This window comes from Perna viridis, chromosome 4 (assembly GCF_037379345.1).
Source record: "Perna viridis isolate PV_CMFRI_1.1 ecotype Kerala chromosome 4, ASM3737934v1, whole genome shotgun sequence".
Classification (NCBI taxonomy): domain Eukaryota; kingdom Metazoa; phylum Mollusca; class Bivalvia; order Mytilida; family Mytilidae; genus Perna; species Perna viridis.
In genome coordinates, this window is record NC_142448.1 from 38,154,875 (window position 1) to 38,175,882 (window position 21,008).

Genomic DNA, 21,008 nt, shown 5'->3' on the forward strand with positions numbered 1-21,008 from the left:
TAAGTAAATAAATCATTAATGTATTATTAAACATATGTTTTTTTTGTTGTTTAGTCAATAAACATGAATAAAGTTTAAAGTAATTTTGAAAATATTGTGTAAGTTAAAATTAATCATCTTTTGGCATTTTTTGTACATGTTATAACATATACAGGGAAAAAATAATGTACGTGTTAAAACTTGTTTTTTTTTGGGGTCATACACATTATAATATGTACAGAATGTGTGTACATGGTGTAACATGTACAAAACTACAACTTGTACTTGGCATGTGTATAGTGTAATTAAGGAATGACAGTTATATGTTTGATCTATGAGGAAATAACCGTAATTACATGGTACACACTAAATAATCTGAGCAGCATGTAAATTTCAAATGTGTACCACGGGCAATGAGGTTATTTCAAATAGACCGAAAAAAAAATATAACAGGCATTCCTTATAATTTCAATTTTAGTATCAACATTTAAGGAATACATCAGCAAAAAAGATGACGTTGCAGTCACATTTCAAAATTTGTTCTATGAAGTGAAGGACACTATTTATTTTTTATCCAATCAAAAAGCGTATTATGTCTGAAATTTAATTATTGAAAAATGAAACTTCTCTTACTAAAAGTCTCTTAGCATACAGTTATTCAATTGACATTTTATTTATAATTCTGTTGCAGTAAATGAATTGTGATGACCAAGTTTTAGTCATATACTTGTGAATTTCATTACGAGTAGCAAATAAATGGTTAGTAACATAATTACCGAAATGGTAAAAATCTAGGCAGTATTCAAAAGGAAAGTCCGCATAACAAATGGTTATATCAGAGTAAATTAATTTGAGATCAATGGATAGAAAAAATATTGACACCCCCCTATTCAGTTAAATTCAGAGCTATTTTTCTCATGTTTAAAAATAAAAATACGTTTTAAAATTAATTTATAAGAATTGGCTATAAAAAAATTTTTGTCTATTGAAAAATAGCCAATTTCCCATGTGCATATTTGCTTTATTGCACTTCGCGCAATAAAGAATATGCACATGGTAAATTTATGTTATTTTTCAATAGACAACATTCTTATCACAGCCAATTCTTAAGTGAAAACTGTAAAGTTGGAAACCACTGCAATGATCCTGACTTTGTATAGAGATTTCAAAATAAAAGGTGGGTTCAATATAATATATATTGTAATAGGTGTATTAGTGATTAATGCAGATTCATTATATTTTTTTAGTATCATTTGATTTTTCCTGATTGTATTTTATACATTTTGGGAGAGAAATTTCGATAGATTATTAGTTTGACTGAATTAGGTTAAATCAAAATTCCCATTGTATTTCTTCTTATAAATGTTGAATTTATATTGACCTATCTAGATCCTTCCCAAATTATAACATGAAGACTATACTTGTGTAAGACAAGGTAGTATTTACCGTACGATAATGTATGCAACAACTCTTGTGTGGATTTTATAACAAAATCACAAATACCGAATTTCCTCAAATCATTAATTTATCCTCAAATTAGATCCAAAGCAATCTGACAGGTCCAAATTTGAGTTGATGAATAATTAAAAAAAATCAGTTTTTACAATTAAAGGCAAACACAATTATAATTTCATATGAAATATGGTAAAATACCAGGCAAAATTGGGATGCAAATAAAACTACAAGTCGGGTGGTGTACAACTGCAATTTATTGCAACTGTGTAAAAAAACAAATACATAATTATTTCAATAAATGTTATTGAAGTACATGCTGTAAAAAATAGAAACCATACATTTATTTTTTTTCAAGGAATGGTTCTATTTTGACAAATAACAACATGAAGTTGCACGTAATGTCATGCTAGATACTTCCCAACAAGTAGACAGCAGACAAAAACCAAAATCATTTATAACATATCAACTCATTTATGTAAAGCCACACACCAAATTTGAAATCATTTTATCGAGCGGGGTTCAAGATATGTGACAAAATTTTTTCATCATCCTTCAATATAGTGAAAAATAACAAAATAACCCAGTCCAACACAAAAGGATGTTGATATTGGACAATAGCAAACCTCGCTTAAAATACACTAACAGCAGAGGTAATGGTGACAGAAAAATAGGTCGAATGGGTGGAATGGTGAATAGATGAACAAGATTATTCCAATATACCACCCACTTGTGGAGTGGAGGAGGCATAAAATTAGATGCTTTGAACAAATTAATTTCTTTCTAATTCATATTTCTTGTAATAAAAAGAAATAAATAAGAAAAAATAAAACCTTAACAAAAATAACTTCTCATTCACTCACATGCACAAACTTCAAGCTGATACACACTTGATACTCAAAGTTGGACGGATCTTCAATTTGTTAATGAAATAACTATATAATAACAACTGACCCACATTTACAATTTAACAATCACTAGCAGTAACCGTACAACTGAAACACTATTCAAAAATAGACTTTACAGCAAACAACAGAGAAACTTATTGTTCATTTGTACATAAAACATAGTTTTTTTAACGAAATAAGTAATACATACACATGAGTGTTTATAAATTATTTTATTTGTTAAAACATATGCTTATGATGCACACGTTTCACATTTTAATCTGATTTTAGTACATAGTAATAAACCTGTGCAATGGCATACATTTCAAAGTTTTCTTGAATGCAATAATGTTAAGGCTGTTCCAGAGAATATATTTTGAAAAGCACTAAATCTAGATATGATTAAGCTTTTGTATTTTAACATTTGTCATGTATTTTTATTTCAATAAAAGATGTTATAGGAGATTGAGGAATAAGTCCATTTCATTTTTTTACTGTAACAGCACTAACACGTGATGAGACTCAAAAACGTCATAGTCTCAGTATTTCAGAAGCTTGTTTAACCTGATACTGATACTACAGAAAGTTGATACAATGGCATTTGAAATTTAATAATTCCACAAAGGCTTTTTTTTTCTTTTATAAATGCACTGAAACTATGCAGATTTGTTCTCTGAAGCATTTTTAATAGTAACATAATGTAGTTTTAGCTATATTTGGTAGTTAAAAAAATGAAAAAAAACTTTCTGGGTTGTTATTTATGTCCTGCAAACATAAGAAAAATCAAATACCTAAGAAAATATAATATGTCTATAGTACTGATTGATTATTTTGAAAACAATTAAACAACTTTGGTAAATATAATGTTGAAAATAATTTTACAGGTACAGTGAATAATGTTAAGGTTTTAACAGTATACACAGTGGTAGTAATGCCACATATTTTTTTTCTGGGAGTATTGAAAATATACAGGGTAAAGTGGGAATGTACATAGACAGGGTAAAGTAGGAATGTATATAGACAGGGTAAAGTAGGAATGTACATAGATAGGGTAAAAAGGGAATGTACATAGATAGGGTAAAGTAGGAATGTAAGTACACAGGGTAAAGTGGGAATGTAAATACAGAAAACCAGACAAGAGGTACCAAAATAAACTACAAAAGGAATGATATATATGAATAAACAAAGAAACTTATCTAAACCAACCCCTGAATAAAGTTCAAGCCAGATTTCTTATTTGGTCCCTTCATATCAATTTCAATACCCTTTGAACTTACTCTAACTGAACACCTTCCTAAACAAAACAAACTCTCCCATCCTATAGGAGTTCTATTTAGACAGGTTTCAAGGTATTTACATACACTTATTTTCACCCATCTTTTCAATGTAGGGCGATAGTGATAATCAATTTAATCATAATATGTTTATCAATCACTGTTGTCAATAAAATTCACAAAATTCGCCAGATGTAAAGAAATATAAACAGTGATAGAACTCTAAATTACAGTTTTCAGGTGGTGTAAACTTTCCAATTTTAAAATTTTGATATTTTTTAAAATTAAAAACCAATCCTTAAATTCCACATGCCCTGATTACCTTTGACAAAGTACTATTTACCATACACCATTTTTCCTTTACAATTTGAGATAAATTTTTACCTATATATGGTATATGGTATAATGTATGCCTAGAATGATAGAAAAGGAAGTTTACACCATTAGAGCCCTATAAAACAAATGATTTTGAGCACAGAAAACTAGTAGAAATGGCACTAAATATAATCAAGTCACTACATCATCTTTATCCTCTGTGGCTTCAGATGCAAATTTCAAAGCATCTCTGATTCTGGAATGGCTGAAAAAGAAAATAATTTTCATAAGATGAACTTAAAGAAATTACTAGATAATTTTACAAAATTTGTAATTTTAAGACCAGAATAAGTGCTTCATGTTGTAACAAGTGATATCAATCATACCCAAAAAAAAAATCTTGAAAGATTTCTGGTTGAGATGGCCATATACTTATCACAATAGAGAAATAGGAACAACTTTGCATACAAACCCAAAGAGGCAAAATGAGCCCTTAAAAGTGGTAGAGGAAGACAAATAGACAGAAAATCACCATATATAAATATCCATATATAATAACTTAATGAACTGTAATAGTGAACTGTTTTTTTCCTAAATCAAATATCAAATAAAGCTACATCGAAAATGTGTAAAATTTCCATTCTTATCATTTATGATAGAACATTCCCTTTATACCATTTCCCAGTTGTATGATACATATTTATTCCCTTTTCTCAACTATACACCACAAATTCACATGGAATTAATCTGTCTCTTTCTAATGCTCAGTGACTGATTTAGTTTTACTGAACCATTTTCCACAGTTTCATATTTTCTTAATTTTCTTCAATTTTTAAGGCTAAAATTAAAAATTTTACATTGCATCTAGTGTTTAACAACAATTTTACACTCGAGATAGCTTAATTTTAAGTTTGAAATGTGAGATTTGCCAAGCTTTTTAAAATAAAAATTTAACTATCAAGAGTGTTGATATGTAGTTTGTGACAAACTGGGGTTAAATATTTTGTTTTTCTGATGTCTTTTTATTTGTTTGTTTGGAATATTGACAATGTACACAAAAGTTGTGATTTTTGTGCATACCATCATAAACAAAACTACTTTGTTGGAGTCAAAATAAAATCTCGTCATCTAATCATCTGCTATATATAATAAGTCACTAGAGAAGCGATTCTGTCTTCCTAACAGCAGTCAGGAGATAAGAAATTTGAATAGAAAATACAAAAACTAATTTAACTTGATTAAAAAGATTTAATTTTCACTCTTGATAGTAAAATTTATATTTGATATGCTCACTTGTGCTCACATGTTAAATATCAAGTTATGCTATTTAAAGTAGACAAATAATTTAAATCACTCCAACTTAAAGAAGAACCCACATTTCTATATTGATTAACTTTTTCTCAGTAAAGAGACAAGCATATTCCTATGTTTAGCCATAAGAGATACACACTGATAAAACATGTGATGCTTGTGAGGTCGCAAAAAAACATTTTATGACATCATGTGAAGTCAAAAACATTTTGACACGCACAACCTTCTAGATTGGCATAATAATCACAAAATTAATTTTACAAATGAGAAAAAGAAGCAAACACCCCTAGAAAATGCAAGGCTAGGAAATCTCGGACATCTTTAGGTAAGATTTATCAGAATCTTGTTTGGGAACTTGGAATCTACCCTAGGAGGTCTTAGATTTCAAAGTCTTAAATTATCAGCATAGTTAGATGCATGAAATTTTTCTTTACCTTGAAGTCTTGGTAAAGTTAAAGGACTGTGAAACACTTCTAGATGACCGACTGGAATCTGGAGCCTCTGATGGAAGCTTGTCTAATGTAGCTCTTAACATTTCAAATCTGAAAATAAGCATTGTATAAATATTAGATTCAAAACATACAAAAAAAAACATTTCGTTTTTTTTAGGAAGACACATAGGAATGTTTTATGTACCAGTCCACATAAAATTCAGACACTACCAATGGTAAAGTGATTCATGGTCAAGAAAAACTCACCAAACAAACAATGCTTTTTTAGTCTACATATGCTATAATTTCACATGGTAATAACTATTTCTGTATTCAGATTTGCACTTTTTAGAAAATCATACATTTATCTCCCACTAAAATCAACTAAATGAAGCAAAATCCAAAATAATAACATTTGTAAAGTGCCAAACACATGTACAATCTATAGAATTTTTATCTCAAAAGCGCAACAACCAAATGAAAAACTAAGACTGATTATGTGATCAAAACTGCTTCTGAACAAGAAATAAAACTGGAATAGGTTGGGTTTTGACATGCATGAATCACATTCTGTCTGATTTTAGGCGGGTTTTTGACATGCATGAATCACTTCCTGTCTGATTTTAGGTGGGTTTTTGACATGCATGAATCACCTACTGTATGATTTTAAGTGGGTTTTAGACATGCATGAATCACCTACTGTAAAATTTTATTAGGGTTTTTGACATGCTTGAATCACCTACTGCCTGATTTTTATAAAGCCTGCTACCTAATTGATTTATGAAAGACATTTTTCTGTTCATATATGACAGAGAATAGAATTTTGTTTGACTGGACCTAATTTTAAGCTGTACTTTAAAATAAGAATAGATATGGTGAAATACAACGAACATAAGTCAGTTTCTGATATGTGCAGTTGCAATAAGCTTTTGTCTTCCATAAACTTATTTGACAAAAATAAGTACATTAAAATTGATCTAAACTGAACTCGATTCTGACCAGAGGATGCAATCAGTTTAGACATGTGTCTGGTTTAGTCAAGTGTCTGGTTTAGACAGGTTTCTGGTTTGGACAGGCGTATGGTTTAGTCAGATTTAATTGCATAATCAGAATAACTATATTATACACGTGTAACATGACATTTATCCGACAGTGGTAATGTTGATTGTCCCTTTTTAAATGCTGTTTTACAAAATGAGAGTTACTCTATGTAAAATGTAATTTTGTGGGTAATACCTCTTTGCAATTGGCCAATTTTTAATACTTTAACTCATGTCAGTGAATTACCTTTTACTGATGTCCTCCTCAAAATTTTTCATTTCACTGTCCATCTGCCTCATCTGAGTTTCTACCTGCCTCACAGTTATAACTGTAAAACAAGACAACTACTAGCTCACAGTGATCGAATTTAAGGGGAAATACTTGCTAAATGCAGGCTGAAATTCAATTTTGCTAGTAGAAATTATTTCCACTTGCTAAAATTTGCTAGTGGAATTCTGTATGTCATATAGGTAAAGTCCAGAAATAACAAAAAAAAAAAACTTAAAAGGAGAAGGTTTGCTTATGGCCAATTCTGGCCCCTAAGTTTGAAATTATTCAAAATAAAGATTAAATCCATTTTGTACACATGAAGTTTACACCAGCTAGTTCAATAAGATTCAGGCCAAAACAGAAATGCGTCTCGTCATTGTAGCACCAACAAAATTGCCTACATGATGAAACATCAATAAAATCTCAATATTTCAGCATATTTTTGACAGTTTTTGTGAAAAACCAGTGTGGCTGCATGCATGTCTATTCCTGATCTTTATATACAGTACCTGAACCGATTCGTGCAACAAAAATTGTGATCGGTCATCGATCACCGATCATTTTACGATCAACCATCAATCTGTCAAAACAACCTATCAAACCGGTGATCGCAACACGTGACCAGAGAGCGGTCAATATATTTTACAGTTTCCAGTGTTTTCTCTGTCAATTTTACACATATTTACATTATGGAATAAATTTGAACATCAATCTATTCTTTTTTCATAAATTTGTTTTATTTTTAATGATTCATTTGTTATTTTACATAACAAAACTGCGATCAGATCAGTCACCGGTCATCGATCCGTCAGCGATCAATCAGTCAACGGTCATCGATCCGTCAAACTGTTGCACGGATCGGTTCAGGGACTGTATATTGTGTAGTACTGTGAGATGCAACATATATGTCAATATTTTGGATAAACACTGATGCGACCACTTCCGTTTTAAGCAGAAACCATTGAAAAATATGTGCAAAATTGCAACAAAATTGAAGATTTCACTAATACTGTGTTGATTTTGACTGCTATTATGTCAAAAACATTCATGATATCACCAAAATTGGCTAAGATGTATTTACTACAACCATTATCCTTTCAAATAAACTAACTAGTATAGACCAAAACAAATCTTTCAAAAACGTTGAAAACCGGGGCCAAAATAGGTCCTTCCCGAACCTAAACCTTTAGCCAGTGTAAATTTTCAGTACTTGGAAAATTCAGCTACTGGAAAAAATTCTGAAATTCAATCCCTGGCTCACTGTGATGCTTTTAAGATACTTGTTCTAAGCTACAAAGCTCTTTAGACTACAGCCATTTAAAACTTTGCAAAAAAAAAACATATGAACAATGTTATAGATGTATGACAGTCTTATTTCCAAACTTAAACATAAATTTAAACGAACTTTACTGACAAAATAACAAAATAGTTGCCATTTCGTGCCACACAGACTGTGTCTATTTTAAAAAATACTAAAAACTAATCCAATTAGAATCAATATAATTACAGAAACTCCATTTTATTATTGTTTTACCACATGCTGACCATTCGTGTCAATATTTAACCACTCACTGTCAAAAAGAATAAAATAATGTGGCATAAATGGCCAGCTCAGGGCCATAGCCAGGTTTTCTGAATAGGGGTGCGAACTGATAAGCAATTTTACTTGATTATCTGGTATGATTTCTCTTTAATTATAGGTTAAGATGTAAATCAAAGGTTTTTTTTTCACCTGTTGACCCCTCTGACTACAGCCTTGCAGCCCATGTTAAAACAATGATAAAATTGAGTTTCTGCGATTTATTTCTTAATGGTACATGGATATTTGAATTTGCAGATAGAAGTATAGTTTTTATGTTCATGTTTCATATTTCATGATCTATTTTCCTGGACAGTACACTGTATTCTGTATGACATATAAGGGTTAACAAAAACGAACCAATAATGAATGCAAAATAATCTTCTTTGTAATGATAACTGAATTAATTCATACTTACTAGAAGATGCTGACATTGGTCTCATCAAAGGGGCACCCTTGTGAGCTGGTCTTTTCATGTGAGCCTAAAATAAATTTTCTTCACTGAGAAAAATATAAATAATCAGATGCAAACTTAACTTATAGCAAACATTTTGTCTTTTACTTGTTCACACAATTACCAAGCCGAAATCTTTATTTGACTTGAAAATTGGTTCAGTTTAGACAAAGGACCTTTAAAAGTGTCGGGTTAAGACAAGATTTCACCAGCTCTGAACAGCATCTAAAGTTAGAAATTCACTCTACATACTGGACAAGCTCCAAAGAGCTTTTGACGTTTGAAATTCACTATAGATGCTGCAGCCAGCCTTCTCAGAAAATGCAAGAATCTTGCAACATCAGGAAAGATTGAATGATTTTATGCGACATTATCCAATTGTCTAAAAGGGTATGATTTGAATAATGCTAAAGAATTATGAAAGGCCTGTCAGCAGCAGTTAGTAAGAGAGGAAATGAATGTCTGCCACTGCATAGAGCTTGAGGATTTCAAATTATATAGGGTTTGGTATAGAATGGTTCTTCTCTTCTCTTCATTCTGTGTAGGGCTCACATTGTCACATGCTCTACTGTATTTTGTTTTAAAGTGACAACACAGCAACAATAGATACACATGTACATGCAATAATTTCCTAATTTTCATTTACCCTTGTCGTGCTGCACATGAAAATGGGTTTGTGACTCGAAAATGGTCATTTTTGTCCCTTTCTGGTCATTATTTGCTACCTGTGGGGTTCAACGGAAACAAATCAGGAACCAAAGCACATTTATCCTGTGCATCAAACTCTATATCAGATAGCCTAAATTTTAAGGCACAGTCATGCAGCTTGCAGATGGTCACAAATTGCGCTTTCCTAAACTCAGATTTACACTGCCAGAACCAATAAAGCGGAACATGGTCCAATCCTGAACAGGTCCGGATGTAGCACGACAAGGGTTATTAAAAAGGTCATTCAAAAGCTGCAATTTGTAGAAATGTGGAATTTCTTTGGATAACACTGTAAATTTCAGAGCGTTAATTCCTCGATTTACTGTCTTTTTTTATGCATGCACAGAGTTATTCTTTTAGCTTTTTTACTGGTATTTTCACAGATTAATTTGACAGTTGATAGTAAATTTCTGGGTGTCAATTCTTTGATTGTCTTTTTTTATGCATGTGGAGATTTACTCTTTAAGATTTTTAACTGTTATTGTCCCAGATATATTTGACAGTTGCTTTGGAATGTGGTTCACTGAATTATTTGAAGATTTATCATCTAGATATGAGGGTAGTAAATACATGTTTACAGGCTCTACTTACTTGTTGCCAGTAAACTCAATTCGCCACTTCTAATCAGCAACTGATGTCTCCAAAACTTACTAGAGAATATTGTTATTGCCTAATTTAGCATTAGGTATGGTACCTACCCCATCTAAGATATCCAGATTAGGGAACTCAGCCTGTATCTCTGCCATGTAAGATATATTTACACCATCATCATTAGAGAATGGGTTACCAGATATAAACAATTCAGAAAGCTCTTCCAAACTGTTCAAAGAACACTACAATGAAATAAAGAAATGTAAAATAATGTTTAGTACAAAATACACATATGAAACCATATTTACAAATAAATATATCCTTGGAAAGAAATAAAAATAAATTTGGCCATTTATGTACTTGGTAATATTTTTAAAATGTTCTTACATTCAGAAAAATAAAACAAGTTTAATCTTATTTTTTACAGTTGGATCAGTTCATACTATAGTATAAATATAAATATATATTTCATATGGTGTAACTGTCTCCTTTGTTCATTGGTTATTTTGATCATGTGATGCAAAGGATATGTATATGAAGCCTTTGTTCATTGGTTATTATGATCATGTGATGCAAAGGATATGTATATGAAGCCTTGTTTCATTTTTTAAATATATTGACACTATGTTTCTATTTATATGTATAATGATGATATACTTCTAAATTTAGATCAGGATATAAACTGTTCCGTTCCGTAATTACTCTCAGCTGATCATGGCGGAAGCGCCGCAGACAAAAAGAAAATACATTATCTACAAATGTAATATATGAATAAAGGACTTTCACTTATTCAATAGTTATATGTGGACCTGCTAGATATATAGACTTCATTCTTAGTCAATATAATCTGAACAGGTCCATATATAATGTATTGACTTTATTAAAAGTCCATAATTGATTAATATTGTAGGCATGTACATTGCATAGAAATGAAGCTCTACATTCTTCATTTTTTTACCATTTGAGCAGCTTCAACTATGTGTACATATCCTTTTAAGTTTTATTAAATATATAAATTCCAAATTAAAACACTTTCCATGGATGACAGGAATATTTACACTCCACTTGGGACATGAACAAATTCACATCACACTGATGCAACTAACAGCTTTGCAAAAAATGAAAAAAAAAGATATTGCTTTTTCTATCTTAGAAAAGCTATGCTTCTCTTTGAATACCGGTAACACAATCCTATCTGTATATTTTCAAAGGCAGGTTAGGTTCTTAAATAGCAAGTGAAACAGTGGAGAAAGATGTGTGTGTATATGCAACTTTTCTGAATTTTTCCTTGAATATCTTATGAAGCAGATAAAACACGAAGGATATGCTTTCAGATAAGAGTATATTTTCAAAGATAGAAATATTGGAATTAAGATTCATTTATTGGTACTGACAATTTCTTATTTTCTTGCTGCAAAACTTTTTTTCAGGCTTTTTTGGCTTACTAACACTATCCAGTTTGGCTGATAACAATCACTGGAAACTATCTCAAGAATGTTATTTTCACATACACAATTCTATTGAGCTGACTATGTGCTTCCTATTACTGTGAAAGATTTCAAAGCTATCACTAGCTTTTGAATTAAAATTATTATATATTCAATCAATGAATTCTTTCCTCAAAGTTGTGGATCGCGATGATTCAATTTTTCAATGTTTAACATAGTTTGTGATGGTCAAGATCATGCAGAGCATCTTTTTTCCAGATAGATAGTTAGATAGATAGATAGATAGATAGATAGATAGATCAATTGTTCGATAAATAGATAGATCGATAGATAGATCGATAGATCAATGGATCGATAGATAGATCGATAGATCAATGGATCGATAGATAGTTCGACAGATCAATAGATATATAGATAGATAGATGGATAGATCAATAGATAGATAAATTGATAGATTGATAGATGCAGAGCATCTTTTTTCCAGCATATTGAAATTTATCATAGAAATAAATATTTTTCATGTCCAATTAATGATAAAGATAACAAAAAATTATGTCAATTACAACCAGTCAAAAACTCATAATATGCAGACTTTCTCTGGAAACATAATTTGGCATTTGCAATCAACTCTCAGCAGGATCTTCAATGAACAATCTCAAAATTTCTCAAATTAGATAGATAAATAGATAGATAGATAGACAGATTGATCGATTGATCGATAGATAGATAGATAGATAGATCGATAGATAGAAAGATGGAAAGAAAGATAGATAGATTGATAGACAGATCGATCGATCGATTGATTGATAGATAGATAGATAGATAGATCGATAGATAGATAGATAGATAGATAGATAGTTAGATAGATAGATAGATAGATAGATAGATAGATAGATAGATAGATATTTTAAACTTTCTTTTTCAGTTTATGATAGTTTCCTGGTACTTACCACCTCTTCAAAAGAGACAATACGATTCCTACTAAGATTTAGGATCTCTAATTGTGGGAAAGATGTGGAGAAATACGACATTTCTGATATGTGATTATCCGATGCATGTAAATCCTTTAGTGATCTGTAAAAGATGAACATTTATGGAACATTATATAAAGGTGTAACTACTCTAAATACACATTCTAATACCCTATCAAGCAACAGTGGTAAAAAAGATGTATAATGTTATATGAAAGTTCATTTTGAAGTGACCTGTTTTAACTTTTTGTGTTTCTCAAAAAAAAAAAAAAAAAAAAAAAAAAAACTGATTGATTGATTATGATGTAATTATGTCCTGTGGCAGGTGGCAGATATTCCATGAATTTCAGGACAAGAACAATTGACCTATCAAACAGAGCCTGCTTTGTACTAGTTTGATATGCTGAGCGGCATCACTATTGTGCTTGCTCACAGAAGCAACACCCACAGGTAGGCATGCAACCATACTGGGACATCTGACTCTGAGCAAACTAGTCATCACTCCATCCTCTCTTATACTGCAAACTTGGTGGAGAAGCTGTGACTACCAATTTCAAATGTGACTCAGCCAAGGATTCAATCAACAACTTCCAACACTCAAGGCAAGCACGCTACCCAGAGACCATCATTGTGAGAGAAAAAATTGAAAGTTATTGTTCACTTACTTCAGTTTACCAATGGGTTTTACGGTTGTTATCCTATTATTAGAAATATTCAGTGACTGTAGATTCACGAGGCCCTTCAAACCACTAACATCTTTTATTTCATTTCCTGATAAATCAATGTCTTGTATTTTTTTACATCTACTAAAATCTACAGTCTTAATTCTATTTCCACTGGCATTTAGTTCTTCTAAATTTGACAAGTAATTCACAAACTAGAACAAAAAATAAAAAAGTATTTTAGTTATTTGTCAACTGGAAGCAATACAGAAAATCAACAAATAATATAATTTTTTTTCAGTGATTTATAAATTAAATAGCCATGCTAAAGCACATGAAGCACAATGAATGAAAAAAGAAGGCTCTTTCTTTTCATGAGGACAAACTTTATGTCAAATAGTTATCAAGATCGTTAAAAGCATTTTTGATTTATAGTATGACAAATAGATAAACTGATAGCAGCACACCAAAATTTTTCTGTCACTCTATTTCTTTTGCTCAAATGCATTTAATGAATCCTAGAAACAATTCTTATAGGTTTCATAATGAGTAAAAGTGAAACAATGAATAATATTTTAACTTTCACGAGTTATGAAACCTTCTTGTCTATAATTCCTTTGGAATATTCGGCTGCTTGAGATTTGGTGTCTGTCATGGCAGAAATTCAAACGAATATCTGCCAATGGTGTCACCAGTAATTACTCAAAAACAATTTAAGAAATATTACTAGGTTGCCTTCCACAAATCAGATTTTAAAGAAACCCAGTGAGTTTTTCATATCACTAGTTTGTATCACAATTTCCGTAATGTCTAGTTTTCCAAAGAGTAGATAAAATGACCAAATCAGAGCCAATACAATTCAATATGCAGATTCAGGATGTACAAAACACTATAAAATATTATAAATAATAATAATAATAATAATAATAATAATAATAATAATAATAATAATAATAATAAACAATATTAATAATAAAAATGATAATAAAAATAATAATTTATTTGAAGAGGGTAACACAGTTAGTAAATACACTAATCTTCCCTGACGTCCTCACAAGTAAACAAATACGAAAAATTCAATACTAGTAATACACACTAACATACAGTCACACAAAAAAATCAACTCTACTTGCTGAGTAAATAGCACCTTAAGCTGTTTTTTTTTAAAATTAGGCAGTTTTGTTAATTTCTTACTGTTGCTGGACGGCTGTTTCACAGATTTGGACCAGAGTTGATATAATGATCATTAACTTAGGGACAGACAGACAAACAACAATAAATCTCTTCTTGAAAATGTGCTAAATACCAGGGTTCTTTTGAGTGGATATCTCATTTTGACTATATGGTATATGTTAAGTATTCCAAGGAGAAAACTGAATGTATTATTGAGTGAATTTTATGGTGTGTTTTTTTGTTGTTTCTGCTCATTGTTTACCTTACATTAAAAGGGGGTGGTTAATGCCTTATAAAAACTTACATAGCTCATCATTTTGTTACCATGGATTTTATTACTTTTGTTGTGGGGCCCTTTCAGAGCTTACTTTAAGGTGTGTTTACACTTGATGAGACTTTTCACTGATCTCTGCTAGTACATTTATTTACTATTAAGTAATTAGATTATATGCTGGTGCAGTTGTTGTGTTTCACCATTTCCGTTCTCTTTTCTAAAGTCTAAAGGTCAGAGTTATACTCACAGCTAAACTATCCATCATATTACAGCTAACATCAAGAACAGTCATTTGTGAACAGCATGATAGTTCTGGAGATTCTATCTTCATCAGATGATTAGAACACAGGTTTAGTGTCTTGATTTTCGTACACTGATTTAAACTTTTTCCTAATAAAAAGTAAATCAAATTCTTTATAGACTTACACTATAAAGGATTAACAATGAGTTTGAACTCTATATGGCTTGATTACCTCAAGTTATTACATATGACAAAAAATTTAACAAGCCTTTAAATAGCAAGTTTATAATATTTTAGGGAGAATTGTTTAACAAGAGATGATATTTATAGGATTACTATTTTTCCATCTATCTCTCCCTAATTGGGTTTCCAAAATAATGACCTTGATCAGACAAGGACCAAAAAATTTTAATGGCTAAATATTTAAGTTTTTGCATGAGATGTATTTTGCAAAAATAGGGCATTATTGGAACATTAAATGATACAAATGAACCATGCCACATACTGGTGAAAAAAAAGGGAATGGCAAAATGTTCAAAATGGTCTTGAAAATTGTAATTTAGATGTTGCTGTTAATTAATTTAAATATGTATCTTATGGTCCTTAACAACTATGCAAAGTTTCAAAAACAATTCTTTGATTCATTCTCAATATATCATCTGGAAACCATCAATGGATGAACAGACAGACAGACACACAACATTATACCTCATCATTTCGTGTGGTAAGGTAGAAGTATGGCAAAGTATAATAAAACAAAAACAAGCATTCTTAAAATGCGATAATGTGGGAAAACCTAATTTAATGTACACATACATTAATGTTTGTAAACTATTTATACTGTAATATGTAGTGCCACAGTCTTACGTAGACCTTCTCTGACATTTTCTAACCATTTTTTTAAATAATATAAGAATTAACTTCAATATTATTCTTACCAACTGTCCTAATTTTATTATGTTGAAGCTGTAGGTTGCTAAGTTCTCGTAAACTGAAAAATTTATAAGTTATGATATTTACATATTTACCCTACAGAGTTATCACTACAGAAGTTTTATGAGTGTCATCTCAAACCTGCAGATTGCTATGGTGTATCCATCTGAACGATGAGAACAGATTTGTTCACCCTATCATTGTTTTCCTGTCCACTTTCATCTACCACGGATATGACATTTCATGAGCAACTCGGCAGGTGTTTCTAAAAAAGCAGAGGATGCTTACCCTACTCAGTACTGGTGAACATGGTCCATGTTCCCAGTTTTTAATGGAGTGGTGTTTTTTTGTTATTACATGTTCTTTGTTGTGTATGTCTGTTTTCCCTGTCTGGTCTGTGTCCTTAGAATATGTTCTTTTGATTTCAGCTCCAATCTTAGTTGACCTTGATTACTCTTACATGTTGCCTTTAGAAAAAGTACTTGAAAAATTATGTACATATAATTGGCATACAAGTAGATTTTCTTTGATGTGCCATATCACAATAAAATTTGAAATTCCAATATCACTCATTTTACTTCCTAGTTAAATTCAAGATGTATACAATAATAATAAAGTTACTGCTGAAGAACAAAAATAAAAACTGAGGATTTAGAAGTTAAACTGCATACTATACCCATTAATATTTTCTATCTGTTGTATTCTGTTTCCATATAATTTTAGCTCCCTTATATCCTGCAGTGGAAGACCAACAAAAGATATTATTATAAATAGCATGAATTATGTATTGTTTTGGAGAAAATTTGTCTTGGCTATGATAATACGCTTGATTCTTCAAGAAATTTATATTTGAAATCATGCACATTTGTTTCACTTGCTGAATAACTATAGCTCGATGAAAATAGTTTATGATAAAAGAATTTAAACCAGCTCCCCAAAACAGGAGGGTGTAACCTTATATCCAAATTTATTACATTATATCCTTGTTAAATAACAAAGAAACTCATTACATCATTTTTCATTACTTGAGCAATCCAAGCATTGACATTGACACTTTATTTATTGATGATATACAGTTACTGTTAGTATTAAACACTTTGGCTCCACCAACTTTCCTACCCTTGCATTACCTGTTTATTGTAGCATAACTATCGAGGGCTACTGGTGGGGAAGTAATGTAATAAATGTGTCATATAAAAATTAAACTTGATTTAAAATGATTAGGATTGCAGTACAAAAACAATAGCTCTATATTGGTAAAAAAAAAAAACAAAACAAAAAATATGTTATAACAATTCAGCACAAATTGAGAAAGAGCTCAGCAAACCTCATATTTTACACTGATCCATCGGTATATTGTTTTTATTTCATGTCAATACACTGTTACAGTTTATATCACATATTAAGATAGGTAACTTACCCCATTATCTTTAAGATTTTCTATTTTGGTGATATAATTACATGACAGATCTAGCACTCTTAGTTTTTTGAACTGCAAAATAAAAATAAAAATCACATTTAATTACATTTTCATTTTTTGGGAACTTATAATTTTTCATTCTTTTTTTATCAACCACTAAAGCAACAAAAAGCAATATCTTACAGAATCAGTTTTGAAATAAATGTTAGTATTTCACACAAAGTTATAGTCACAAGAAATCCATCCTCATCCTAGATCCTGTTAAACTAGTCAGTGAAAGAAACAGTTGTCAACAGATCTATAAAGAATGCATTGCAAATCTAGTGCAAAGGAGAATGTTAAAGATCTGCATGAACAGCAATTTAGTAAGTTTTCAACAATTTTAGCAAAAATGCACATTTTACAAACTAAACAATATTTGTCATGATAACCATTTGAAAATTGTATGGATTAATGAAACTGATACTAATAAATTTATCTAGAAGGTAACACTTCACCATATATGACACAGAATGTTAATACATTAATTATATCACAATTTTGATTTTCTCGATTTTTCAGCAAATTAATAAATTTGATTTGTTGTGCAATGACACATTAGATATGTGTATTTTTCATTACTGATATTATGTGTGTATTTATAAACATATAAAAATATATTAGGTGAAATGTTGGGAAAAAATATGCTTTGAAACTATTTTTCAAGCTTTTTCGTCCATCACACAGAAAAAATCAATATGCTAACAGAGCACAGTTTTATGTTTACATGTAATGTATTACCTTCTGCAGGTTGCTAATTTTGGTAAGATCAGAGGCATACAAATTGATTTCATATATTCGCTCAGGATCACTTTCTGCATTGGCATCCAGCTAAAAATAAAAAGTAAAACATATTTTTGAAACAATGTAAATTTACTTAGAAAAAAGCAAGGCCAACTAAAAATAATTGCTTAGTAATCAGGTTTTCCCTCCTCTATTTTGAGAGTTACATGTATTTATTACCCATTTTTATCATAATATCAATAAAATATAAACAAAAAGTACCTGCCCTCTCACCCACCGATTTTTTTTTTTTTTTTGGCAATGAAGAATTTCTACAAAGCACCCTCATTACTCTTTTGACAATAAAACTGAAAACATATGCCACAATCCCTCTTTAAAAAAAAATAAAAATGACCAATGAACCAAGAAAATAACACTGAATGACCAAATTTATATGTTTATGTTGAATATCATGATTCTTAAAAATAAATTGTATTGAAGAACAACTCTTTAAACGGAAAACATATTTAAATTTTTTTTTAAAGAAATCACACAATGCTACCTATTAGCAACAAGGTATTTTTGTAAAGAAAGTGAAGCAGCAGATGTAAACAAGAAGTTGAAGACTAACTATGATAAAGATACCCTTGAACCCCCCCCCCACCAAAAAAAAAAAAAAAAAATTAATGGAGTCATGCTGAATAGTTTAGGGTTTGATAGTGCAAAAGTTATATCAGCATTACAACAAAAATGTTGTTTGTAATTAACTTACACAATCACTTTCAACTTACTATATCTTGTTCTGATACAGTCTTGTAAGGATGGACGACTTCCCCTTCATCCAAGTCCTTCTCATCTTCTACCAATGATCCTGATGATGGCCGGCTTCCAGCTTTTGTCGTCCCTGCCTCACCTGAGGCTCTTTTTCCTCCACTAGACTTTCTGTTAGGAACAGTAACAACATAATTAAGATCTTGCCTTTCTAGTCCTAATGTTTGACGACTGTCTCTTTTTGTAGTTCCTGATGGAGGTCTTCTACGAATGCTGAGTTTATTCTTGTTTGGAACATCAACAAATTTTATCCCATCTTCTTCAACTGCATTGACTAATGAGGGTTCCGGTGGAGTTAAGCCTCTCGAGCTCAGTCTCTGACTTCTTGTGCTGTGTGGACTAGGAGGACTTATTTTTGTTCTTCTTGACTCAGATAATGGTAGGGCATATGCACTAAAAACAAGATAATACAAACGGTTTAACTTAATAAATTTTTTACTGATGTAAAAATTTAAACTGATGTTTTAAGCATAATGAATTAGCTTTATTTAAGACTAGAATATCATATTTCCCCTCTCTCTATACTTTTTATTTTACGGTTTAACTTAATAAATTTTTTACTGATGTAAAAATTTAAACTGATGTTTTAAGCATAATGAATTAGCTTTATTTAAGGCTAGAATATCATATTTCCCCTCTCTCTACACTTTCAACAAGTGATACTAACCAATCATTTTCACGTCAGCAAAGAAATCTATGGGATACATGTATGTATCTGACATACATGTAGTGCTATGAACTCAATTAGTTGCCTTTAACAAGTTGATCTTTACTGGCCAGACAGTAAATTTCACACAATTTTCATAATACATGTACATCATCTTTGTACATTTTGTATAAAAGCTATTCTTTGCAACAAGCTCACTCAAGTTTTATTTCCCCATGAAAATATGATACATTTACAGTACATGAAGCTTGATTTTTAGATGTTTACAAGTTTACATGAGTTATTTTTTACAACATGTCAGTTGATCTTAATCGCTTTCAGGATTTGGCCCTGGTGGTCAAAACAAAAGATATCTCCGGCGTCAAATCTCAAAAGGGATTAAGTTGATCTCAGCCTCATGAGTCATGACCTCACTGTCCTCAAGCTCAGTAATGGCTATCATCCACATAATTAATCTGACACTCAAATGTATTGTGGAAGCAAATAAAAAAGTCAAATGGAATTACTTTTACTCCAGGCATATTGCCTAAGGAATAAGCTAAAACAGTTATGAACTTATGTACATGTACAATACCTCGTATTAGGTTTTGGTCTTCGAGGACGAACTGGTGGATTTCCGACCGGTAGAACACCAATCTGGCGACCAACAGAGGAGGGAACTGATGGTGTAACTCGTGTCTTTACTTTGCTATCCATTATTTCTCATTTTAAGTGTTTTTTTCAAGATTACGTACAAAATGTTTACATTGGTTTCCAATGATAGCCGCCATATTGGAATGTAAAAATGAAATTAAAATCAATTACGGTTGATCCGCAGAAAATCTCGAGGAAATAATCGTTTCATTTCCCAATGAAATATTACTGTTTTCCAGTCGTTCCGTCCCCAAGTCGTTCCGGCCCCAAGTCGATCCGGCCTCATTTTAAAAGTCGTTCCGTCCGCAAAATAAAAATATTTAATTTTACCAATTAGTCAATGAATTTAGATAAATTATTTGAGATTTTACTGAAGTCGCATATTTTTTTATAAAGATTAGTCAACAAATGTGTATTCATAATGTTTCCGTCAAGAACCATAGACATTGCATCCCAGTGACCCTGGTTTGGTTAAGAAGAATTAAGTCAGAGGTCAGGTATTTTAAAGCACATAAAGACCTTTTATTTCTTTTTTATTAATGTGCAGATTACAACCGTCATTGATTTGTCATATACAGGTATTGTTTGTATTGGTTATTAGGTCAAGGTTTAAACAAGATCGAACAACGTCAATATTGAATATAATACGTTTTATACCATATGCTACTACAATTACATATATGACAACTCATTATAAGCAA

At 30.9% G+C, this 21,008-nt stretch overlaps 1 protein-coding gene across 1 annotated transcript; it reads right to left on the reverse strand.

Annotated features, from left to right (window-relative positions):
* Positions 1-1,665: 1,665 nt before the first annotated feature.
* LOC148619996 (uncharacterized) lies at positions 1,666-21,006 on the reverse strand. The gene is made up of 14 exons (XM_088580505.1): positions 20,249-21,006; positions 18,968-19,400; positions 18,195-18,284; positions 17,415-17,486; positions 16,671-16,729; positions 16,000-16,052; positions 15,068-15,210; positions 13,377-13,588; positions 12,691-12,814; positions 10,400-10,534; positions 8,958-9,021; positions 6,937-7,018; positions 5,653-5,760; positions 1,666-4,172 (listed from the first exon to the last, which is right to left on the reverse strand). Exons 1-14 carry the CDS (start codon positions 20,368-20,370, stop codon positions 4,100-4,102), a joined length of 1,770 nt encoding a protein of 589 aa, XP_088436631.1. The 5' UTR covers positions 20,371-21,006; the 3' UTR covers positions 1,666-4,099.
* Between the last annotated feature and the right edge of the window lie 2 nt (positions 21,007-21,008).